The 25500-nt window shown below is 49.3% G+C and overlaps 2 protein-coding genes across 2 annotated transcripts in view; one reads left to right on the top strand and one right to left on the bottom strand.

Moving 5' to 3' along the window:
• The first annotated feature begins 7165 nt into the window (after positions 1–7165).
• Positions 7166–8586, top strand: PHLDA2 (pleckstrin homology like domain family A member 2). Its single transcript, XM_021526787.2, has 2 exons — positions 7166–7715; positions 8153–8586. Exon 1 carries the CDS (start codon positions 7276–7278, stop codon positions 7672–7674), a length of 399 nt encoding a protein of 132 aa, XP_021382462.1. The 5' UTR covers positions 7166–7275; the 3' UTR covers positions 7675–7715; positions 8153–8586.
• Positions 8587–10048: 1462 nt separating this feature from the next.
• Positions 10049–25500, bottom strand: part of SLC67A1 (solute carrier family 67 member 1) — a 58128-nt gene continuing 42676 nt past the window's right edge. Inside the window, exons 8-10 of the mRNA XM_031505062.2 lie at positions 19130–19231; positions 15274–15394; positions 10049–10332 (exon numbers count right to left, since the gene is read on the bottom strand). Coding sequence (XP_031360922.2) covers positions 10157–10332; positions 15274–15394; positions 19130–19231 — 399 coding nt within the window. The 3' untranslated portion in view covers positions 10049–10156. The remainder of the gene's footprint in view (positions 10333–15273; positions 15395–19129; positions 19232–25500) is intronic.

The following is a 25500-nucleotide window of genomic DNA, read 5'->3' as shown; positions in this document are numbered from 1 at the left end:
TCCATCATATGAGACACCTCTTTCCTTCCAACTTTCCTGAGCACTGCCAGCCAGGCAACAGAACATCCTCAGCTCCCGCTGCCTGCACCAGCAGAAACCTGGCCATGGGCACAGGTTTAGTGGGAGAGCAGCAGGGTAATGGTAGCAGGTAAAGATCACAGCAGTGAAAACACTGGCAAGGAGGTAAAAGCCTCAGGAGAGGACAGACAGAAAAAAAAAAAATCCTAAACCTCATCTAACTGCTTCCCCTCACTCCTGCCACAGTGCAGTGTCCCAGCTTCAAAAAGGAAAATTGGCAGCCAAAGCACAATGTGAAACACAGTATCAGCTCTACCACCTGGCCTGCCACACACACCCCAGCTGTCCAGGAGGGAAAAAGAACACTCCCCTCCAGCTACTTCCCACAGCCTGGCCCTGGCCACTTCTGGGAATGATGCACTGGAGGAGTTTCTTTTTGTTGTCTTCCCAGCCCTCCTGGAGACAGGAAACATCCCAAAGCTGGACAGTACCACGACCTTATATTCCCCCAACTCCCTGAAGTTTGCTGATGTTGTGGTTAGGCAGTCTTGTGATCCTTTTCAGTGTTTACTCTAAAAGTTTATACACTGTTAAAAAAAAAAAAAAACAACAGGCAAAATTCAGAATGCGGGGGCAGGAGGATGCGCCAAAGGGCCAGGTGGGGACATGGGTCACACTGACGCCTGGGTGACAAAGGACATCTGGCACTTGTCAGCCACAGTCTCCACACACAGATAAAGACAGGCCAAAGATGGTTCAAAGCCACTTCCTGGATCTTGGCAGATTTCGAAAGGACAGGTAATGTGGAGCAGTGACCTTCAGTGCGCAATGTCAGCACATTTCTGCAAAGCCTGGCCCTTCACAATCTCTGGCGGAAGCACAGCGGGGTAATAAAAGGCTGGCCTACCCAGGCAGGCAACGTCAGGCTGAATGGCATGAGCTGAAACCACCAGGGACTTCCTATGCAGAGAGCTCACCAGTGTCAGCCCTGAGATCTCAGACATTTATTGTTGCTGCTGAAAATAAAGATATCCCAAATATTTGTCCCAAGAGATTTAGTATGAGAAGTTGAATCCTTCAGCGGGGGAATGTCCCGTCATTTTAAAACTGTGAGCTGTAGCCTAAATCATCTCCTGAGCTCACTGCATATGGGAAAATGTTGACAGCATTCAGAGGGGTCAGTAAATAGCCTCACAGTTCAAGGCAGGGCTTGGCAAGCCACTGGCTGGGCTTTCCATTCCCTTGGCAGAAGGGGAATACTGAGTCCCCATGGGTCCCACAGCGGCCCTGCAATGGAGTTCTGACATCTCATTGATCCCCCCCATGATGTTCAGCAAGCTGCTTTGTGAAGAGAATTGTGAGAACAGGCTGTATTGAGGTCTGCCAGCATCTAAACAGCAGTTTTGGACCAAACCCAAACTGTGGGGTCAACACCTGCATGAAGATGCATCCAGGCTCCTCCAAGCCAGGCCAAGCTACACAGGGAATTTGCAGCATAGTTTTACCTGTTGTATTTCTGCCAAATGGGCTTGAAATTGGGCCAAGAGGCTTAAAGATATGGGTATTAGGAGGAGCAACAACAGCTCAAAAGACCAGACAACACAAGACTTCTTTTTCCATTTTTGTTTTAATAACCAAACTAAACACCTACACAGCGTCCAAGAGTGGGGAACCGACTACACACACAGTCATGCCCAGGCTGCTGGGAAGAGACGGAGCAAAACAGCCCTTCTCCCCTCAGTTTTTAATCCCTTCATGGAACTTAAGTGCCTGGAGTCCTCCTAAGCAGGTTTGATTTGGCACATTCCCACCCTTATTTGGCTGTCTGCTGCAGAGCACAGCCAAGGACCGGCAGATGGGAAATGACATCTTTTCTTCCCAGCTCCTCACAACTGCTCCATGACTGTCTGCAGCAGTTTACAACATGTAATGGTAACACACTGACTCAGTGGGATGAGACATTTCAAGCTTCTCAGGAAAAAAGAGTCTTAGTCAGATAAATATTAGTAAATTGAGCAAGCTGGCCTACGTGCTATTGCTGATTAATCCATGGTTTGCGTATGGTACAAAAAAAAGGATCTCCCAGATTGAGCAAAGATGCTTCCTCTGATGCCCTTGTTTAAATTAACTCAACAGCTCCAGCCTCACTGCCTATCATTTACTGTAATCACCTAACAAACAGCCTTGGTGGCCTTCATCTCCCTGTCTGAGACCTTTCTAAGTGAGCTGTCCCTAAGAGAAAAGCTTCTTCACCTGAGCTTGGCCATCTCCGAGTGATATATCCCTCTGTGTTCATGGCAAGGCCTGAATATCCCCAAGGGAGACTGAGCCCCCTCCCAGAACATCTCCATTATGGGCAGCTGGCCCTGATGTGCTCCATGCCCCTCCAGGAGGTCCTGCCCGCAGAGGGATGGCCACCCACCAGTTCACCAGTGGAGTTTGGAGGGACCCAATGGAACCAGTTTGTCCCAGGACATTTCTGAAGGAAGAAAATATTAAGGAACTTATAGCCAAAAACTTCCCAGAGATACTCTAGAACAGTCAAAACCAAAAACAAATAAAAAACTTCCCAAACAAACAAAAAACCAAAACAAAACCCACCCCACCCCCCCAAACAACAAAACACCCATAAAAACAAAAACAAAACCCCAACCAAATCTTTTCAGGGGTATAAAGATGTGAAAAAAAATAATAAAATGGGAAAAACATGAAAAAATCCTGAAAAAATCCTCATCACAAACTTTACCCAGTAACAAGCCACCCTGTCAGTTTACACCTATTTAGAGTATTTTGAGTACAAGTTTCCTAGGAGACCCAGCGGTCACTATACTGAGCTCCAGCTAAAAGTGCCTGTGGATACAGCTACGCCCTAACGTAAACATGGAGGGCAGCAATTTACAATGCAAGACCATATGTTCCTCTGTTACTAATCGACTTCAGCTGCAGGATTACAATGTCAGCCCTGTAAACCAGCTTTTTCCCCTACAGATGTCATGTTGAAATCATTATAATAAAAGCAATTTTACAGCCTTCAGTCTCCACTTCCCTCTGCTGCTGAGAAGCCCTGCATTAATGCCAGCAAAATTAGGGGTCTTTCTCCAGGGACAGAGCCCTGGGAGAGGAGATGCACAGCTCCAGGATTACACAGGGACAGTGGGAACAAGCCCAAGACAGCTGCAGGAATGCCAGTACCCTGCAATGGCTAATAGCTGCAGCAGGAGCTCCTGCATCTTTTGGGAGGGAGATGCAATGTTGGGGCCAGCTGGAAACCCTGGTGGGATAAATGCACGGCTAAATCGCACAGAAAAGGACAGCAGGTCCTGCTGATGGGCACATGGGGAGAGCTGCCTGTGGAGTTAAAGTGAGAAAAACCCCATTTTTTGGGCATTTTTCCTCGGTGTGATCCCTACCCATCCTCATCGTTGACCTTAAAGCACGGGCTGCTCCTGGCAGTGCCTGCCGTGCTTTGTTACCATGACTCACGTAGCTAAGGCAACCCGATGTTGCCAGCAGCAGGGTACAGGACGCCTCCTACTCGGAAAGGATGATCAAATCCCTCCTCTGGAGCGGTCACTCACTTCAGAGACGTGTGTCACGGCAGAGCCATCGATGCACCCTGCAAGAGCTGGCACCACCAGCCCACCCATCGAGGCTGAGCGTGGCCATCCCATCCCACACCCATAAAATAATCCCTATACACCACACACGTACAAGAACACCCTCCCCTCAGCGGCCGAATGCTGGTCCCTTCTCCCGGGAGGAGGATGAAGCCACACTTCCATGTCAAATTGCCATTTAGGCTTTTAAAATGCCCCTAGTAAATTGGAGATTGCTTTGGGGCAAAGCAGAGGGTGGTGCCAGCACCCCTGGCAAGTGTGGGAAGACGGAGATGGCCGTGTGGGACAACGCTCCTGTGACTGAATGTCAGTCTGCTTCCCATCACCTTCCTCTGCTTCACACTCCCCACTGTGTTATTTCCCCCCTCTTTATAAGAACAGGGACAAATGCCTAAATTTTGAGATTCCTGGAGCTGTTCTTTATTTGGGTCAGTGCCTGATGGCTTCATATTAAAGGCAGCTTTATATTAAAGGTGGTTATGTTTGGGAGCTCACACACTGTCAAAGCACAGCCACAGTGATGTGCTGGGCTGAAAGAAAAAAATCCCTTCTCTTTCTCTCACTAGTAACACAACTAAACAACTAAACCCAAACTAAAGGGAGTGACACGTTCCTCCCAGCTGCCAGCTCCAGCTTGGACAGAGACAGCAGCAGCAGCTGAGCTGCAATCACCCAAAGCTCCCATTAGCTGCAGCTTGGTCATGGCCCTTAATTATCAAAGCCATCCACTACCTACACGTACTCACAGCACCCTGTGACACTTGTCCCAAGTTTTGGTGCCAGGGTACAATGCAGGGCTGCATCACATCTCTTACCCCTCTCCCCAGGTGCTGAGAAGCAACCAGTGCCCTGCTGTCAGCTCTTCACCTAAGTTATTAACCTTATTATTTAAAAAATAGGGCAATATAAATATTTTTTCTTCCCTCAGGCAAAATTTATGCTATATACTTGTATCAGCAGTGACCAGCTACCATGGCATGCACTAGGATTAGGGCTGTGCTACTTACTTGTAAGGAATTGTCATGTTTCCTGAACCAGGTGGCTCTCAGCTCCTTGCAGGTCTCCATTCTTTCCTGAGAAATGTTCCTGACATTGCTTGTGATTTGGCTCTGCTGCCCATTTTGGATTCAGCTACAGTCACCTTTGCTTTCTGTCTCAGTAAATTTAATTAAATTTTAAAATCTGTTTTACAGAATTTCTGCATGGTCACAATGGCAGAGACCCTATGGTACTTTTCTTTTTATTCTTTTATCCACTTAACTAACCCATCTTAGGTAAAAACATGGAGCCTTCATACAATGGACATATGTTCAAAACTAGGGCCCCTGTTCAGCAAGAACCTACCTTTTTCCACTGTGAGCAATTTTTTCACTTTTTTCCCCTAGCAGTTAAGGCAAGTTTGCTGAGGTGACAGCTGGGGGAGGCTTTGAATATTTCAAAATGATGGATAAATGCACAAGAAAAATCACCCAGATGAAAGCAAAAGCAGAAAGACAGAGACCAAAGTGGTCTTCAGACCCTGCATCTACAGATACAAGTTTCATTTAAAAGGAAATTCAGGTTCTTTTACTAGAACTTTTGAAGCAAGGTGTGCACAAACATGCCAAGTCCTGCAGCCTTTCTACACCAGAAGCCTTCCTCCAGATGTTCCTTGTACACTTCTGACTTGCTGCCTGTTTTGGGGTTTTTTGGTGGGGTTTTTTTTGGTGTTTTTTTTTTTTTTCTCTCTCTCTCTTTTTGAAGTGGTGTTCCATTTCCTGTGCACAAAGACCATTCCCTGATTCATTTTGGGGCCAAATTGAAAATATCCTATTGATTTCTACTTAATATCCAGCTCTGCTCCTGGTTGGCTCCAGCATCCTTATTTTAATGGGGCCTTTTGGTCAGAAAGTGGTTTTACAGAGCACACCAGCATCTGCCCTGAAAATGAAGATGAACAGCCTAATTGTAAATCAATCTGGGCTGTTCTTCTCACTTAAAAAAAAAAAAAAAAATCACATTGAAAAGTAGTGCTGGCTCTCAGGGAAAAGCCTGCAGCTCTTCCCATGCCAGGTCATAGCTCCACATATGTTCTGCAGCCTCTGCCCTACCCCACAAGCAGGGATGGCCACCATGGTCTTCCCAGAACAATTCCCAGCCCAACACTCCCTGAAAAGCTCAGCCAAACCATTCTTGGCTCATTCATCAAGCCCAGGAGCATCACACAGCCCCCCCACCTTTCTTCTGACCCTCCCCACAGATGTGCACGCTGCAGTGAATTATCAAAGCGTGGCCCTATATTCTGGCAGACGAGTGATTTGCAGAGGAAGTGGGTTTGGCTCTAGCTCTGATGTGTTCCTGGGAAATGGGCTTCTGACCCTGCCGACTCCCTGGGAGCGCTGCCAGCCTCTTCAAAGGCCCTGCTCTAGTAAGCTCACCTCTGGGCTTTGCCTTGCAAGCACCTATAGGGGTGCCAGTCATTCGAGGAAGGCGATGGAGAACAGGGCTCAAAGTCCGAAGGGTGATGCTGCACATGGTGCATACCTGAGCAAATACTGCTGGAGGAACAGCGTGAACAAGTTCATTAAGCACAGCCCTGCCCTTGGCTGCAGCATCAAGACAATGGCTGGGAAGCTGGATCAGCCCTGTGTCAACTATCGTGAAAGAATGACAAAATTAAAGGTGTCCAAGAGGAAGGGACTGCAGGCTCACACGTGCCTCTTAAATATCACCTCCAGCTGCCACAGCCTTTCCTGACTTCACCTTTGTGCTGGGCACTGCCCAGGCTATAACAGTGGTGTCTTCCCTAGAGGAGGGAATGGACTAGGTGGGAGAAAATGGGATAAATCCAGTGATTGAAGGGGATAAAAACAAAGGGAAGCAGTGTTAATGCAAAACTGGAGAGGTGGGCTGCCCTCAGGAAAGGATGAAGGGAAGGGCTGATGGTGATGGTGAAGAGCTGGCCAGATGCAGGGCCTCAAATGAAGCTGGTGGGCTTGGTCAGGCCCTGGCAGAGTCTCTTGGGGTGACCAGGGGCTGGAATCAGACCAGATGTCCATAGGAGATGGCAGAAGCCCACCCTCCCACCCTGGGCTTGGCTCAGGCCCGTCTGCCCCAGAGAGAGGTGATGCCAGGGCGAAGATGCCCAGACCCAGGCCCCTGGGAACAGAGCATTGGGAGCATCTTGTACCCCATTTGTGATCCGAGAAGCGGCTCAGAGGGGCAAGATGGTCTCGGATCACAGTGGCCCCCTGCTCAGCGCAGGGCGGGCCACCCCTGACGGGCAGAGGAAACACGGGTGGGGAGGGCAGCGGGCAGACAGGACTGCGGTCCCTGACGGGGCAGCAGCAGAGTGGAAGCCCTCGGCGAGGCGGCGTGCGGGAGGCAGCCCGTCCCCAAGCCTGGCGGCCCGGGGCAGCCCCGCGCCCCGCCGCGCCGCGGGCACGGGCGGCACGGGCGGGAGCCGGCCCGGGGCGGGCGGGAGGCGGGGCGGGAGGGGGCGGCGGGCCGGGCTCCCCGGGGGAGGCACCGGAAGGCGCCCGGCGCTGATTCATTGCAATAAATTGTTCCCATCGCGGCGCGGCTCGGTCATTGCCGCCCGAGCAGCCGTGGGAGCAGCAGCCGTGGGAGCAGCAGCCGGAGCCACCGCCGGGGAGCGAGGATGAAGATGCAAGCCGAGGTGATCCGCGAGGGCGAGCTGGAGAAGAGGAGCGACAGCCTTTTCCAGCTGTGGAAGAAGAAGCTGGTGGTGCTGACCAAGGACAGCCTCAGTCTCTTCCCCGACGGGCACAAGCGGGCCAAGGGCAAGGAGCTGGGCTTCGGCTCCATCCTCAAGGTGGACTGCGTGGAGCGCACGGGCAAGTACATCTACTTCACCATCGTCACCAAAGACCGCAAGGAGATTGACTTTCGGTGTCCGGACCAGAGCTGCTGGAACGCCTCCATCACCATGGCCCTCATCGACTTCCAGAACAAGCGGGCCATCCAGGACTTCAAGAGCCGCCAGGAGATGGAGCAGGCGGCGGGCACCCAGGAGCGGCGGCTGGCCCGGGCGCCCTGAGCCGCCCGCCCGCCCGGCCGGCCCGGCCGGCCCGGCCCCAGGTGAGCCCGCCCGGCCCCTCGGCGCTGCTGCCGCGGCACTCGGTGGGCTTTTCGCTAGAGCCCTTACAGTTCTCTTGCTCCGCGCAGCCCTGGTGGCCGGAGGGAGCCGCGCCCCGACACCGCGCCGGGATTTCGGCAGCGCGGCCCCGTCCCGACCCCCGCGGCGGGCTGGCCGCTTCTCCCGTGCGTGCCGCGGAATCCCTGCCGGAGCCGCGCTTCTGCACTCTGCTGGGAGCACCATGTGGGGGTGGCGGGCAGGAAGAAACGGCACTTGGCAGTGCTTTCCTCACAGAATCTGCTAAAAAAAAAAAAAAAAAAAAAAAATCTGTGAAAATAAATGCTCAGTGCTTACTCTCCCTTTAAAGCCCCCCATTTTCTTTTCCTGTGCCTTGCTGTGCTGCTTGTTAACTAACCCACTTCCTCTTGCTACCTTTTAGAGAATACCACTGGATGATAAACCAGATCGAGTGTCTTGGACTGAAATGGGACAGGGTACCAATGAAGGAAAGCAAAGAAGAGAGCTGGAAGCAGCTTGGTTTCTTCCAAGCCCGTTGTGGCTGCTGAGCAAAGAGCCCCGAGCTTTGCCTGAGATGCATAAAGAAAAACCAAAGACTTTCATACAGGACTTCTAGCAAAGCGTCCACGTGTTTTGAGTGGCACAGCTTTGTGAACTATTATCTTCTATTTATGAGATGCAAGGAAGATTCAACACTGACTGATGGTGTTAAACACAGTTTAAATTATTTGTAGTATCTATATTTGTATTTATTTTGTTGAATGTCTTTCAGCAGTTACTGGTCTTAATATTGCTTTTGCATTAATGTGTCCATTCCAAATAAATTACTTGAAATGTTCACTTTTTATTACGGTACTCTGGGCTGCAGTAACTTTTGTTGAGGCGTATCTGTGGGTACGGCAGTGGTGAAGTGGCTTAAAAAGAGTGGGTAAGGCTTGGCTTTTTGGTGCCCTGGACTGGGCAGTGGGATGTGAAGAAAGCCCAGATAACCTGCTTGTGTTCGACTTTGTCTCCTGACCAGGAAGGGAAGATGTGTTGAGGTTCAGTTCTGGTTAGTGGTGGAGATAGAAAAGCCTACCATAGCTTGCAGAGGAGCTCCTCTGGAAGCTCTTCCCCCCAGAATCCAGTAATGGCAGCTGCAGAAGGCGCAGGAGCTCCCTGCCACGGGAAAATGCTGTTCTCTGCGAACGCCCTGCGTCCTCCCCAGCCCCCATAGCTTAGTGCTGTGCTAAGGCACAAAACTGGATTCTTGGTTTCGGAATAAGAGCGCCAACGCTCCGTGGATTCCTCAGCTTTGTAGCAAAGCAAGCTGAACTCGCTCTCCCCTCTTCCTTCAACTCTGCAGTCTCTAGACAGAGTTAAATTTCTCCAGGATAATTGAAGAAAGGAGGCAGGCAGGCTCTTTTCCTATAGCACCGAGACCAAGAAACTTGGAGAAAAATTAGCTGTTTTTTTGGACAGAAGTGCTGAAGTTTTGTTTTTTTTGTGAGGCTCAATCCTCAATAACTAACCTGGGCTTCCTCGAGAGCAATGTTGCAGCACACGACTCAGTTCTGGCAGTCAGGACTGTGAGCGTAGCACACAAATTACTTGCTGTAAACTTGGTCATTTCCAGCAGGAAATTTCCCCTTCCCGATATCAGCACAATTCTTTCAGGAGACTTTGTACTAGATGAAGTTGCAAAGTGTGTAATTACATAAGCCTGTAGTAAGAGCAAGAGATACTCAGTACAGGGTGGGGAAAAAACCTGGAAGGAGGGTTGGTCCAGTTTCTGGAAGTGGCAGGGAGGCTCTGGCACTGCAGCTTGGTACATCGGGGTTTTGCATCCTCGTTGCTTGTTGCTGGCAGCTCCTGCACAGGCAGGGTTGCACATGACCGAGCTGTGGATGTAACAAACCTCTGGCTGCAGCATGTGAAAGCCTTTGGCCTCAGTGCCCCCTCTAACCTGAAAATGCTGGAGATGCAGTTAATGCAGCAAAACACTGCTCAAAAGCAGATGTGTTTTACCCCCCCCCCCCCCCCCCCCCGTTTTTTCTTGGTGGCATTTCAGGGCACTGAAATAAAAAGCCAAACCAGAGCAAAGGCACTGGCTCCTAATCCCTTCAGTTTCAGTGAATCCAAACAGGAATGCTGCCTAAGGACAGCTGAGGGCTGGGGGCTGTTTCCTGCCATGACAGCCACTGCAGCAGGGGTTAATGGGAGCAACCTGATAGCTCCAGCGGTCCCATGGCCCCAGTTGCTCCAGCATGGCTCCAAGACCTTTGCAAACTGATCTGTCCCTTACTCTAGATGCAAATGCTGACAAAATGGAAGGATTGTTCAAATTGTTTTATTCTAGGTTTATAGAATCAAAAAAAAGCCCTCAAGAATTTATTTTTGTGGGGAAAATAGGGGATTACTTTCTTGCTACTGTATTATTGGATTTTCATCTCTTCAGTGGGATTTTACTCTTCAAGAGGTAAACAAACAAACCTAAATTGACCATTAGCTGTAAATAGCCAAAGGAGGAGACTCCAAATTGTTTATATAAAACCCCACCAATGGTTGGACCCACCGTCCGGGTCAAGGGCTGCACTGAGGCACAAATCCCAAGCATGGCACCTAGGAGAGATGGCAGAGACACACAGGGTGAGAGCAAGTCCTGGCAAGGAAAAGCAGAGAAGAGCACACAAGATCCCCTTCATCCCTGATGCTGCTCCTCTGCAGTAGTAGCAAATCACTTCAAATAATTTCCTGCATTAATTTATAGCGGTCCAACTAGGGTTTGTTCTGGTTAGGAACTGCTGCAGGCACAGGGACCAGTTTCCACCACGAGCCAGCTCAGCTCTTCTCCGAGTGGTCTGGGCAATCACAGCACTGCCCAAAAGGCAAAGTGGGTGCTCACCAGGGTCCAGGGATGCCTTTGGCACTACAAGGTGCTGCTGAATATCACACCTGGAGGGCTGGTAACTACTGCTGGGATTAGGGATGGAGAGGTAATTTCTAGGGTCACGTTTGAGCCTTCCTAGCAAATCACACAGATTCTTTCAATCTTCTAATTACCTGAGTGGGCCCTGCTCCACCCAAGCTACTTTTGTTCTCTAGGCTGAAACAGAGAAACAGCTCTCTAGCAGGAGTGAGAGGGTTAGGCTTAACTAGGTCTTTAAGAATAAATAAATAAAACCACAGATAAAGACAGAACCCCCCTGAGATATTCCCCCACCTCCCTTTGCAAAAAGAGGGGATATTTCCATTTGGATAGATATGCAAGCCCTTCGCCTGGCTGGGCCGGTTCCCCCTCCAGCAGCCCTCACATTTGCATCCTTAACAGGAACCCAGCAGATGGGGAAGCACCTCCAGTTTGGCAAAGGCGAGGTTTTCTTCCACGTGCAGGCGGATGGCCAGGACATCCCCTGGGACACAAGGCTGTCCCACACACACCCAGTGTGCTCCTTTGTCCTGCAGTCTTTGTTCAGGACAGCTGTCACATTCAGAGGAGCAGAAAATACCCGGCCAGCCAGCAAATCATTAGCCCCCAACACTGGGAGGAACAGCAAGCTGGCAGTGTATTCAGTGAACTTGTGCCCAGCTCTGAAATGATGTTTGCAATTATTTTTTTACTACCAGTATGATTATTTGGGCTGCTGGCATCACTTTTCCTCTAAGACACATGCTGAGGTGTTGTCACCACAGCCAGGAAGGATGAGGACAATGCTGTCCTGGATGCAAGAAGTGGAGCAGGAATGTGATATTTAACGTGGGCAGCCAAGGGGGAATGATCCCCAGCTCCCAGAGAGAACAGGCAGCCAGGTGTTCGCGTAATGCCGGGCAGCGACTGCTGGGCTTTTATCAGCGTGCTTAAAATACTTGTGCAATGAGCCCAAGCCAAGGGTGTAGCCATGTGGAGAGGGAAATCTCCCGGGAAGCGCTGCCGAGCGCTCCTCCCACGCATGGGAACACAAAGGCGATGGGTGGGACCTTGCCTTGACCCTTTGCCAATGGGAACCATCCCATAACCACCAAACTCTCTGGGCAGGTTTTGCAATTATTTTTTCCCCTCTAGGTATTTGAATTAAACTAATTACTACGTGCAATTGCCAAACTGGCTCTTATGATTGAGGAGGCACTTTTTTCCCCTTTCCTTTTTTTTTTTTTTTTTTTTTTTTCTGGAGCAGAAATCCATCGTCTTAAAAGCCTGGGCTCTCCTTCTGCACTTCTCCAACATGTTGCTGAGAAAGATAATTTCTGTTTAACGGGCTTAAATTAGATCCCTTGTCAGACACCCTCAGGCTCTGGGACATTATAAATCTCAGCTCTGCGGCATGGCCGTAGCTCTGTGGCAAAGCTGCACATGTGATAAATCTCATTTAAGGCAAGACCTTTAACTAGGACAAGTCACCGCCTCAGCAGAAAATTTCCTGCATCGCTTGGCGCAGCTCTGCCAATGCACATGCTCACCTTCTTTGTCATAGCTGTCCCACCTTCTGCACCTTCCCTGCTCTTTTTTCCGTTCCCTTTTCCCATACCTGGCATGACCTGTGCCGGCTGGGAGCCTATCCTCCCCTCCCATCCCAGATCTCCTCTGCTCCCGCAGGTTTCAGGGCTGGGTGCTGGCGGCTCTCCAAGATGGGCGACTCCTTTCCAGCTCACATCCTGTTGCCTCGCTCAGATGATGGTGCTGGCCCAGATCAGCCACACGCCCATGGGGCAATCGGGTTTAACCATTAGGTCACTGTCGCCAGCGGCCGCCTTTGAACCTGCAAAGCTCAAGCAAAGCTGGGGGGTTCAATGCCCCAAGCCCTGCCTGGCTGCAAACTCTCCTCCTCAGGAGAGAGATTTTATTTATGCACAAATAAAATCAGGACACGTGGGCCCGTTACGCACGGAGGCTCTGCTGGGCTTCCTGCCTCCCTCCCTCAGGAATGGGGGGGATCTGTGCAGGAACAAGACCTCCATTCTTGGGGAAGGACCAGGGTGGACAAGGAGTGCTTGTGTGAATGCAAGTCCCCCTCCGGGACTCCGGGCTGCCCTCCCACCAGCTCATGTGTCCAGCTGAGCAGCACGTGCGTGTGGGGCTGAATTTTCTCTTCCTGCCTTTGAAGATGAAGAGAAGGAAAAAAAAAATCAAAGGGAAACTAATTAAATCATTACTGCTACCTTTGCTCCTGCGCAAAGCCTGAGCTTGGAGAGTAAGCAAAGCGCAAGTGCCAAGCGCATCAGCCTCGGAAGGAAGTGACTTTGGATCGGATCTAAAGCAGGCTGATGGGTGCAAGGGATGGTGCTGTGCCACCTCCCACTGATCCTTTCTGAGACGCTCATTTAAAATGCAAGGATGGGTGACTCAGTGTCTAGCAAGGGCGGACAGGCTACACTCCTGCAACGCCCCATCCATCCCAGCCCCGTGATGAGATGGACACCTGAGCTCAGCCCAAACTCCTTCAGAAGACCTTTTCCTGACCCAAAGAAAAACCTCCATTTGTTGTACAGGCAGAAGCTGACCAAAAACATCAGGAAAAGACAGCAGCAAGGCTCAAAAGTTACGCTTCCAAAGGCAAATTCTCATTGTGTGATATCCTTGCATTAGCTAAAAGTTGTTGCAAGTGAGTACTGAGGTTTTCAACACAGTGACAGGAAAGCTTTTTCATAAAACCAGATTTCCACAGTTATGGTAAGGGTTTCTAATGCACTATCAAAAACTTCTCTTTGCAGAGCCAGTGTCAGGCTCGCAGAGGAAGGAGCAGCCTTTAGGCTGGTGTATGGGTGGAGCAGCCTTTGCGGGGTGCCACCCACGACCAGGGATGGATGGAAGGCATTTTAATGGCTGCATTTCTCTGTGAGACACCCACGCTGTCACTGCTGCAGCTGCTGTGGAAAGGCAGCCTGCTGGCTCTGCTGTGTCAGGCATTCCTGCCTTCGCCCCAGCCCCTGCCCGGGTACATCCAAAACAAGCACGGGACCAATAGTACCTCTTCCCCCAGAAATATTGCAAGGGAAAAGCACAGTTTAAAAGGTACAGACCAGGAAGGAGTGGCAGAGACAAGGTTTTCCCCCACTGCCACAAAGCTCTGTGCCAGAGAGTCCCTCTTGAGCCAGCTGTAGCTCTGCATTTGTAGTAGTACTTGGCATAACATCAACCCAGGATGGACAGGCAGGGAAAAGCCCTCAGTAGCCCATGGCATGCCCTGATCAGCTGCAACCTGCTCCTGAGCATCTGCACAGATCTGCAGACTGCCTCCATCCTGCCCTGCAATCCTGCCCTGCCAAGAGGAGACCATCCATCCCGCCGAGACACAGGCTGGCCTAACAACATATGCAAGCAGGGAGCAGGGTGAGGCAAGTAAACCCATTTTCCTCTTTGACCAAAGCTTGCCTCCGGGCTCCAAAAGCTAAGCACTGCTCTGGTTTTCCTCACAAAACCCCTTTGAGAAGGGCCTGGATGAATTCCAGCTTGGTTGTGCGTCCCAAAGCCACTTGGTGCCCTTTCCTGCTGGCTCTCCCTAACATGAACATTGCTCCAAGTCATGAAGCAGCAAATTTTCTTCCTGGCTGGGCAGAGGGGATGAGACTTTTCCCAGGAAGGTGAAGACTGGGAATAAATGGTCCTTGCAGGTAGAAATATTCTACTTGATAATCACAGGCTCCCAGCATTTGTAGGAGTTGTAGTGGGTCAGCTCTACAAATAAACTACTGAAATGATTTTCAGAAAAGCTCTTCACCCAGAAACATCTCAAAAGTGCTTTATAAACTTCACTAATGGGCTGTGCAAACTTCAGCTCCCATTCTTAGTAGGGTCTGCAGAGGTGTCTGCTCAGGCAGCTGCTAGGGAAGATGAAGGGTGCAGACTGCATCCCAGAAAACCCCAGCTAAAGCAGAGACACTCTTGAGTACCTGCTCTGGGAGCAAACCCTGAAAGGGCTTGAGCAAAAGACATCAAACCAGGTTAAGCCAGCTCTATCCCTGCACAAATTCATCCAGGCTACCATGACAGCAATGTAGGCATATTTCCTTCATCAGGATAACTAAAGCCCCAGGTATAAAGATTTAAGTGTCTACCACTGCTATCTTGCACAGAGAAATACAGGAACTCTCCTGAAACAAGGCCAAAACAGAGAAAGGGGGCAATTATTGCATCAGGCAAAGCATGTTTGCAAAGAGTAATCCAGAATACCCTCCTGAGATATCCTCTCTGACACTGTCACAATGGAAGAGCAGCTTTTTTTTTTTTTTTTTTTTTTTTTTTTTTTTTTTTTTTTTTTAACATACCTTGGCTTTCCATGGAAAAGAGAGCTGGAGAAAATCTTCCCTTTCTATGTCCACCACTATGGATGTCAGCAGGCAGCACAGGATTGGGAGCACTGGGTTGTGGGATGCTTGCTCAAGATTGTTCAAGTCCATCCTCTCTATTAGCCCCACCAGTCCCGTTCATCTGCTCTGCCAGCACCCATCGTGTGCCCAGCCAGATCTGGGTTCACCAGCGCTCTGTAGCTGTGGTGGGAGCTGGGGAGTGCCCAATAGACTCAAAACTGAGAAAATACCAGTCTGACCTTTTTTGATGAGTCTTACCAGTGCTGGAGGAAGGCACAGCCTTGGTGAGCATGCTGTCGGTGATGGTGGCCAGCGTGTTGAAGGCAAACACCATCGGCACCGCAATGATGCAGTAGTGCCACACGGTCCTCATCAGGGCCTAAGGGACAGGACACAACACACCACAGATCATTAAAGAGCAAAACGGTGACTTTGTGGCAAGAAACAACCTGGGGGAAAATCACAAGTCAAACCCATGACTTAGGGAAATGGTGGGAGCCACAAATGATACGTGGTGGTGCGGCTTTGGCCGTTGTGGGGTCTTTCACAGCCTGCCATTTGTCTGCAGTGAATTATTCCAAGCATGCAGAGCAAACGATACCCTATAATCTGGCAGCACGTTTCCCCGGCACTGCTGTGGGTATTTTTAGCATCTGGGAATTAGTGACGTCCCTGCACCCTTCCCCCTGTCTTCTGTCCAACTCCTGAGGAAATGTTGAACAGCAGATGTGTGTGGTGTACTTCAGGAAGCTTCCATTACTTATACAAAACAGCCTAGAGAAGGCTTTTTGGTTCATTATCATAAATAATTAAAAGTAAACCGAGCCTGTCAAAATAAATGAGCACGGTGCATTATGTAACACCGTACCTTTGGGATTTCTAATCCTGTTCTGCTGCTTCCCTGCTAATAAATTCACCAAATTCAGTAATCTGGAATAGGTCTTCTGGCCATGAGTGCACATTAGTGAGCATAATTAGGGAGAGTAATGATTTTGTTATTGCAGATATTCTTAGCGGAGACATCCCTCCAGCTGTTTAATGCTGAAACAAAAGCGGTGAGGCTCCCTAAGCTGTAGGGCTGGAGTGGCTCCCAGCTCATTCACAAGCCCTGCTGGTCAAATGAATGGATTTTTCTCTGGGGCATGGAAAGGAAATTCCCCCTTTATTGCAAGTCTTCTGCCCTAACCCACGTCTCAAGGTGTGTTATTGTGGCTGGAAAATATTTCTGTCACTGGTTTAGCCAGAAGTTTCATTCTCTGGAGTTCTCTGTCCTAAGATCTGATCCCTGCCTCTTGGCTACAGAAGATGGAGGAGCCCAGAGACATTGCTCACTAATGACTTGGAAATATTGAGGTTTATTCCTAGTTTCCCTCTAGAGTTACACACAGCCAGGTTTTTCTTCTCAGAGGGGCTCTTTGCTTACATTTTGGTTAAGATCTAGGCACTTCTGATTAAGGAACCAGAGAACAAAGACAGAGGAACAGGTATTTGGTACATAAACAAAAGGAAGAAGAGTAATTCCTTGCTAGGGCAAATGTCATTGCAGGACAACATTGCAGAGCTCATAGAAAAATTTCGTTTTAATCCCTCCTGCTTTGTACAGACTCCCTCATGGCTGGAGCAAGTGAGCAAAAAAGAGCAGAGGCATATCTTGTGTCTCCTGTAAAACAAGGGGAAATGGCTCCTCACTTCCCTGGGGCTGAGGGAGAACCGAGCCAGGCAGAGCCCAGTCCTTGCTACTCCTTAGCTGCTGGGTGGTGAATAGATTTTTTGAGGTGAGCAGATCTGCGAGCATTTTTTAGGTAAGAGGCAGAATCGGGAGTCTCAACAGATAACTCAAAAAACAAATGCCTGGGAAATGCAGGCAGGATGAGGTACAACCGTGCATTCAGACAAGGGGAAAATCTTCCCCATTGCAACTGCCAAGCCCTCCTACAGCCCTGCCCACGCTCTCCCAGCTCACATCTGCAGATCAGACACTGATTTTTCCTTCCTCTCCTTATCCAGGTGCTACTGCCGAACTCCCAGCCCACCCCTTCCCTTCTCCAGCTGCCTGTTGCTGGGAACATCCTGCAGCCTCTTCCCAGCTGCAGGGCTGTCTGTCTGCTGCTGCTTGTGCCAGCCTTCCGAAAACGCTCCAGCCCACCTCCTCTCCCTGTGATATCAGGATGGGTTCTGGAGTGTCTTTTATTAACAGCTCGCCTTTCTCCTCACTTCCACCCCTTGGGGAGGGAACTGCTGAGTTTGGAGACCACATGCTGCAAGGGCACAGCAGGTGGGACGCTCCTCCACCAGCAGCTGTGAGGATTAAAAGCTACACCCAATAACTTCTGCATTTGGGGCTGCTGCTGTGACAGCCCTCATCTCCACCGAGACAGAAAGCCACCCCAGAAGCGGATGTGTTCCTGGCAGCCACTTGGACAGAGCGCTTTTTAACACAGCTGCATTTGCCTATGAATAGCTCTCATGGGAAGTCACTGCTGACCCTTGTCCCCAGGCCCATGCTGTTAGGATGTCCACAGGCCTCCGGGCTTGGCATAATTACCAGCTCTAAGATGATTCCCTTCCTGGCTCCTGGTTCTCCTCCCTGTGCAGCCAAAGTGAGCCTTCCTGCACTGGGACATCTGTGCTGCCCCGTGTGCCTCTTCACTGACACGAGGCTTTCTCCCCTACCTCCACCTGACTCCAGCCTTCCCTGGAGGTCAGTGACACCTCAGTGCACAAAAGCCATGTAATTCATGTTGCTGCTCTGCCTGATTCCCATGGAACAGGGCTTCCGCACAGGGATTCAGTCCCAGCAGCACCTCCTCTGCACCTGGCTGGGGGTGCTCATCTCTCCAGATGGGCTAGGTCCACCTTGGTCCCACCTAATTGCTCTCACCCATGACAAAAAAAAAATGGGGAGCCCTTCAAAGTCCTTCCCAGCCCATAGTCAGGAGCATCAAAGCTCTGTGCAGATGTCCCATGTTAAGGGGGCATATTGACTTCAGCCCAAAGAGCATGACACCAATTGGAAGAGACCCTTCCCAAGCATTCTACACCTGACAGAATCCCCAGGAGCCTCAAAAACCTCAAGAAGAGGACCATGCTCCACCTGCAGAGCCAACCCTTGGTCTGCACCCATCCTCCCTTCGCAGCCTCATCTCAGACATGATTTAGCCTCAGATTAGCTAAGGTGTGTAGGTGCCTCATCTCATCCATGTAGCTGGGAGCCACAAACCTCAACACCCTCCAGGACTTGGCCCTGACCTCCCCACAGCTGTGGTATGGTTGTGGGAATGGCACTCATCCTACCTGCAGCAGTGGGAGCAGCACCAGTGTCCTGGCAGCAAGGCTCAAGGCCAAATCCTGCAGGGAATGTTGAAAGGCTGATGCAGCTCAATTGTCCTTTGGGTCCACTGCACTGACAGGGACTGCAAGCACCTTTCCTCCATCCCCATGGCCTGGGCAGAGCTATCAGTGCCCTGAACGTGGCTTATCTGAGCAAACACAGTTCCCAGCACAGCTACATCCACTCAGTTTTCCAATTACTGTTTGAGATTGGCATCAACCGTCACCCATGCAGACACAACCAGCAACAGCTAACATCACTTATCCCAAAATGGAGGAACAAAATTACTGCCTTGCTACCTCCTTCCGCAAATACTCTCATGTTGGGGGATTAGACAAAAATAAAGCCCCAGAAGGAGAGTGCACAACCTCTGCCATCTCACTGCAATATACAACTGCAATGATTTTTCCCCAGCGTAATCTTCATTTACTTTCTGGGTAGTCCAGGAAATGCAGTCGCTGACAAGACCAGGCCAGGATTTCTGTGCAAATCCGGTGACTCAGGAGGGACTTAGCGAGTTTCTGTGCAAGATTAATAATATATTTTTTAATCCCCATAGCTATTACTCACACCCTTTATCACGGCTTGGCGCAATGCTGACGTTGAGCGCGGCTCTGTTTGCGCAGAGGCCCAGGAGAGCTGGTTTTCCCTGCCCTGAAGACCACCCAGGAGAGCCAGAGGTGGCATTTCCAGGGGCAGAGCTCACAGCCAGGTCTCACAGACCTTGTGTCACTGCTTGTGACGTTATTAAAGGCACCATGGGTGATTTCCCACCCGCCTCACCATGCCTAGGCCCACGCTGGCAAAGACGAAGACGCTGAGTCTGAGCAGGGTCATCTCTGAGCAGTGACTTGCAAGTTTCTCAACCAGCAAACCCTGGACAACCTGGCAAAGAAACACATAAGCACCATTAAGCCTGATATAATATAGTAATTTAAACAAACTCAAAAGAGAATTGCTACTTTCTTCAAGCAAACAGGTTCTTCCATCAGGGTTTCTTTGACAAAAAAGGATCTCACTGCCACAGTAAATGACTGGAAGGCATGATCCATTATTTCAAATGTTTTGCTTTCTAGAGAGAGATCCATCCCATCAGCTGGAAGTTTTACTCAGAGTGCATGCCTGGGTTTACCATCACTGCCTACTCAGCAGCAGTGACTGAAACTTTCTAAAAATGCTTGCAGATACAACTTGTGATGTGCTTGTGAAATACAGTTAATACTACAGTCTTCATTCTTGGCAAGACCTCTCAAAGAAAAACTGTACATTTGTAGGCAAAGGAGGAAAATGCCTGTACACTTTCTTGCCATTATTTTTAACTATAAATATACAAATCGGGTGGTTCATAATTTTTAGACAGGAAACAAGTATGACGGAGATGCTAATATCCAGTCCCAGCAGTACACGCAGATGTAAAGGATGGGGAACTGGTTCCACAGATTTTAAACAAAAGCTTGGGGGGAGGGGGAGGGAAGGAAGAGCGAAATATTAAAATCCCAGAAATTATTTGACTTTTCCAGCACTTTGCAGAGCAAGGATTCCCTCTTTTATTTATTTGTTCAGCATCTCCCATACTTCAGGTGATCCTGGCCCAAGTGGACATGAGAGGAGAGAGGCTGGAAAAGATCATGGTTAAACACTCTGACTGACTACAATACAGGGAAAGGACTGATAAGAATCTACTGAGTTTTTCCTGCCTTGAAAGAGTTTGTTTGATCTAAATGAAAACCCCTCTGACTTGAAAGAGGAGCTCTAGTTCAAAATGCTTTGTTTCACTTTATTTCTGTGGTAGTGCAACCTGGAGAAAACTTCAGTGGTCTGTTTGTACCAGGAATGACACTACACTACACTCAGTGTTAGTCCTTAGGCAGAAACCCAAAATCAGCTAAAAGGAAATGAGCGCAAAATAAATGAGAAAGTTATTAAACAGAAAGGATATGTTAATCTATAATAACCAGTCAAAAAAAAAAAAAAAAGTAAATAGCACTAGAGTGAAAATGAAGTTGACATAAAGAACAACAGCTACAAAATTAATAGATTTCCAACAGCATACAACTGAATGGAAAACCATCAAAATTCAACCCTTCACTTTGCTTCAGAGCACAAAGGATTTTTGACATGAGGGCACATCACACCAAGAAGACATTCTGGCTCCTGCCACCTTTTTTGTCATTGCCCCAGCCTTTGTCCAGGTCTTGAGAGCTTGGCTCATGTGCGCCCAGCTGCCACGTGCCAGCCACTGGCACAGGCTCTGCGTGTCCTTCCTGGGTCATGTCACCTGCCAAGCAGCCTCCAGGACATTGGTGGACCTGCTGTGGCACGAGGCTTGGACAGTATCTAGGGTGACCTGAGTCATCCTGGCCAAAAGCCCTGCCATGAGAGGAGGCTGATAGCAGCCCCAGCAGCTCCTACTCCGGGGATGGGTGGGGAAATCACTGAGTGACGCTCCATTAAGCTGAGTGCTCCAAAAAGGGAGAATCGTCATTAACTTTTTGCAACTTCCCAGTCCCTCCTACAGCTGGAGCTGTGCTGAGTCACATGGGATGGGGGCTGAGCCTTGTCACAGGGCATGGATTGACTCAAGGGTGGCATCACCTGAACCCCAGTTTGGCTCTGCTGAGCCATTGGAGGAAAGGAAACGTTTCCCAATTTGCCCAGACTTGAATGGCATATTTTATTGGGATACACCATGCAGACACAGCCCAGTCCCTGCCCTACCTTGAGTCATTAGGGTACAGCATCAGCAACATCCCTGGTCTGATGGCCATGGGAGTGGCATTCCCAAAATCTTTGCCATCACTGCACACGAGCCCCTGTGTGAAGGCAACAAGAACCACTGCAGCAGAGACAGGCTCTGAGCAGGCAGGACCTGGAGATGTGCAGAATGAGTTGTGCTCAGAGTCAGCAGAGCAGAGACATGGTCCTTGTGCCAATGCTGGCATTCCCCATGGGCTTTCCCACCACTTGGACTGTGGCAATAAAAAGCTCAAGGTGAAACATCACTGCTGAATGAACCAGCTTGGCAAGGGGACTATTTCCAAGTGCAAGAATGAGCCCAAGTCACCTGCTTTCCCCTTGGGGCTGGGCAGCAATCCTTAGGTTGTACAGATGGCAGTCCCCCCACGGGCTATCTGGGCTGCCTGCCTTCCTCCCCAGCACGGGCACTGCTGATCCAGCCATGAGTCCCAGGCAGGCAAGGCCCATCATCCTGATTTTGGACACAGAGCCTTGATTTAGGTGCTAGATAATACTAGATAATATTTCCAGTCACCAGTAAGTCTGACCTCATTTTCCAGTCTGAATTTAGACCTGAAAACCCATAACTTCCAGTCTGCAATTTTCCCTGAGCGCAGAGCTCCTGGGCTGGCATGAGCAGCACCCTGGGAATGTGAAAGGTGGTTCATGTGCACTCTCCCATGTAAAATTTTGGACACGTGCTGCTGGTTTAGCAGAAGGTAGTGGGGACATCCCAGGTGACTTGGCCATCACCACTCCCATGGATGAACTCTAGTAGCTGATAAATGGAATTTATCCTTATTTTTATCCTTGCTGGTGTGTTCTGGGCTTTTCCTTGCACATAAACTCCTCTCGAGATCAACTTTGATGGGTCTTACCCTCCTGCATTTCATTTTTCCTGGATGGTGCTTGCCTTTGTAACCTGACCTCCTTTGAAGTCGGGGAAGAGCCAGTGTACCTGGCTGGAATGCCTTCTGCCATCAATATACAAAAGAGAGAGGAAATTGTTTGCAAGTGAAATAACAGGCACTGCCTGTGGCTGTGTACATAAGTCACAGGAAAAACCAACTCATCTTTTTTCCGCCCCCCTCTCCTTCTTTAAAGGCAAATAAGTCTCCCAATAAATGCATAAGAACAGCCAAATATCTGTTCATCATTTTCTGCATTCAGCAAGCTAGGGATTTGTTACACTAGTCCAGCAAATCACATGGAAAAATACTCTCTAGCCTCTATCACTGCATTTGGTTTCTGGGAAAACAGCTGCTCCCATTTGCTCAGAAAGGCCAATTACCCATTTGACTGCTAACCTCTAACAAATTTCAGGAGCCCCTTGCAGGATGGAAAAGACTGTATTTGAAAGTCCCAGGCACTAGTTTTTGGAAGACTTTTGAAGCACCAGCCTTGCTGCACAGAGCCGCTGCTGATCTGACTGGCACCTGCAAGAAGCTGACCCCACCTCTGGAGGTTAGAGGAGTTATGCAGATCTGAGCTCAGAGGATGTGGGGCTGGTACTAAAGATTCCTCCATCAGCACCGATTGAAAGCTTGACAGAGCCCAGCAACAAAATCAGTTCCCTTTCAGCCGACAGCGTGGAAACGAGAGGCTGTGAGAAGGTGGGAAAGGCAGACACAGCAGGCCAGATAAGCTGGTACAGCCTCGTAGAGAAGATGCAGGGCCCCATCCCTAGCACAGATAGCATGATTCACATCAGCAGCAGCCTCCCACGCCCTGGACCCGTATCTCGCCTTTGAAATTGTGCCGGCTGGCGGTTCCCAGGCGAGCCCGGCTGGAAGGGACCTGCTGGGGCAGAGCACGGGGGTCAGCACAGCCCACGGACCTTTGCTGCACAGGCTGAAAAGGCCCGTGGACTTTGTTTAGACACACCACTTAGCAAGGCCCATGCTGGGGCAAAAGGGAGCTGCTTTACTGGCACAGCGAGGCCAGAAATCGCTTGAGTAGTTCGGGTCTTGTGGAGGAGCAGCGGGGCGGTGGGACTGGAAGGAGGGCTGATGGTGAGGACCAAACTGCTGAAGGCAGCACTTTGCCAAGCAGGGGGAAGAGGATGGTGTGTTTTGCAAACTCCAGCCTAATCACTTTCTTTCCCCCTCCACAGATATAAATCCTTCAAAGCGAGGAAAGTGGAGAACTTTCTGTTTGTTGTTGCAAGGTCCTTTCACTAAGTGGGTTTTCCCCCTAGGCATACCTGGCTGTAATTAAATCCCCGGCTCTTTAATCATCTCTTTTGCTGTGTAGGGAGAAAAAAAAAAGCGAGAGGGACAGACTGGTGATAAGATGATACGCAATGTAAATCTCTCCTCCAGGAATCTCTCTCATCTTTTCAAGATCTCTCCGTACCAACTTGTCCCTCCAGAAGCTGCACAGCTAGAGGTGGAGTTTGTATAACAATACAAATTTAAATGCAGTAAATAGAACAGATGTCTTATGATTTCTTGATCCTCAGGGTTATAAATATCTCCCCCTTTGTCCCACACAGAGTTTTGTTTGGTGCATTTTGCTTTGGGTTTTTTTTTTGAGAAAAAGTTCTTAAAGAAAAGTTTCCCCCACCCCCTCCCGTGGTTTGAAATATAAGCATCAGATGTGACTTGAGATACCAACTGGGGACTCCAGGTCTTTCACTTGCCTAATCCTCCAGCAGCATTTTCCAAGCCACATACTACACCTGGAAGGTCTCCATGCTATCACACTTGCAAACTCCAAAAAAAAAAAATAAAAAAAAAGGAGTCTAGGTTCATTTCTGCCTATTACTCACAGTGAAATTATTTTAAACCATTATGACATTAATTATTCTCTGGAGGGAGATTGAATGGCATTTCACACTGCCAGGCATTCACTATGAGGGAAATCTCATTTGCAGGGCTTCTCAAATGAGAGGGCTCTGGAAGCCCAGCCCTGGAGGACAGAGGGATTGTGTCCCTGACGGGCTCTCATAACTCTTGCCTGGAGACCTACCAGTGATCAGATAAAGATGCTTCAAGCACATCATGAGCAAGGGAATCTCTGCAGTGCAGGCTGCCTGGTGCAGAGGCAGCTCTCCTGCTGTCTGCCTTCCTCTCCTCATTTTGTTATCTCCCACATGACTTCTCTTCACCTGGCACAGCCCCAGCTCGTCAGATAGCCCACACTTTCAGGGTTCTTCAAGAATCACTGCAGAGACCTGGATTGCTTGAATTACCCCCATGTGCTACTTTTATTTCCCCATCAGTCCATTCCAGCCTTGGTCATATTCCATTTTCTAAGCCATAACTCTGTTTCCTCATCAGACATTGCTTTGTCTCAAAGCTGTCTCACTGCCTTCCCACATCCCCTTTTCTGATCTTGCCTGTCTGTGTCCTGACCCAGACATAAGCCCCCTTCCCAGCCTCACTGCACTTCAAGCTGCCCAAACTTTCCCATGCTGTTAGATGATGCTCTCACCACAGGATGAGGTGAGGCTGAGGAGCTTTGGATGGGATCCCTCAGGTGATGGCTGAACTGGTGGTGTGTCTAAACTAACATCCTCCATCTGCAAAGAGGGCAAACACCTCACCTCCTAGAGGGTCTGTGGTTTTGTCCGATTCCCCACACAAAGAGCTGTTTGCAATAGCAATGACAAAATGAGTTGCCTACTTAAAATTAGGTGGACTGACTCTCCAAATCCCTTCTCTAGGTACTCTGCAGTATGGCTTGAATGAGAGGAATGAGGAGAAACAGATTCTTACAGTGCATTGGCCACTTCTCACCACAGCAGGTCAAATGAGGTTGGGAAGCTGAAAAACTAGATTAAGCAATTGGAGCATAATATCCTTGGGGTGGGAGAGGAAGGCAGGAAGACACCATCACTATTTGAGTCATCCTGGGATTGCTGATCAGGCTGGGAAAAGGAGCTGCAACATTGCCTTTTGTAAGAGGAATATGTAAGTTTTGAGAATATTTAATTTAAAAAATAGAAACCACATTAACTCAAAGAAATAATTTCCCCCTTAATTTCTTTGATGTTCCCTTCCAGCTATAAAAGTCCTTAAACACTATCTTTTTCAAGAACAGGAAGAGATGCAAACATGGGGGACAGATTTCCTCTGAAGGGCTCCGAGCAAGTCCAAGAGGATGAGAAAATCCTCACAATGATTTGCAGACAGACAAACTAAAGAGTTAAAAAAAAAAAATCAAAGCTGCGTATCTGATTGATGAAATTCACTGAAAATTACATTATATCCCTTATGAATAAAGCTATCATTTACTCAGTGAAGTGGGGAAGCCAGTCAGCAGATATTAATCATCGTTCACCTATCCAGATTGGTGGATTTCACTTGCACCTTGATCTGCATTTGTATCTCAGCAGCATCAATTCACTGTACAGCAGAAACAAATGCATCTGAAATGCCAGCTTAGGCAACACAAGCAGCTCTGGGGCTCAGCAG

Source organism: Lonchura striata, chromosome 6, assembly GCF_046129695.1.
Source record: "Lonchura striata isolate bLonStr1 chromosome 6, bLonStr1.mat, whole genome shotgun sequence".
Lineage (NCBI taxonomy): Eukaryota > Metazoa > Chordata > Aves > Passeriformes > Estrildidae > Lonchura > Lonchura striata.
The sequence above is the reverse complement of the archived record's forward strand: the minus strand, read 5'-3'. Positions and strand labels throughout refer to the sequence as shown.

Bases quoted from the DNA above. Each gene is read 5' to 3' on its own strand.
- PHLDA2 (XM_021526787.2), top strand. From the start codon at position 7,276: ATGAAGATGCAAGCCGAGGTGATCCGCGAGGGCGAGCTGGAGAAGAGG.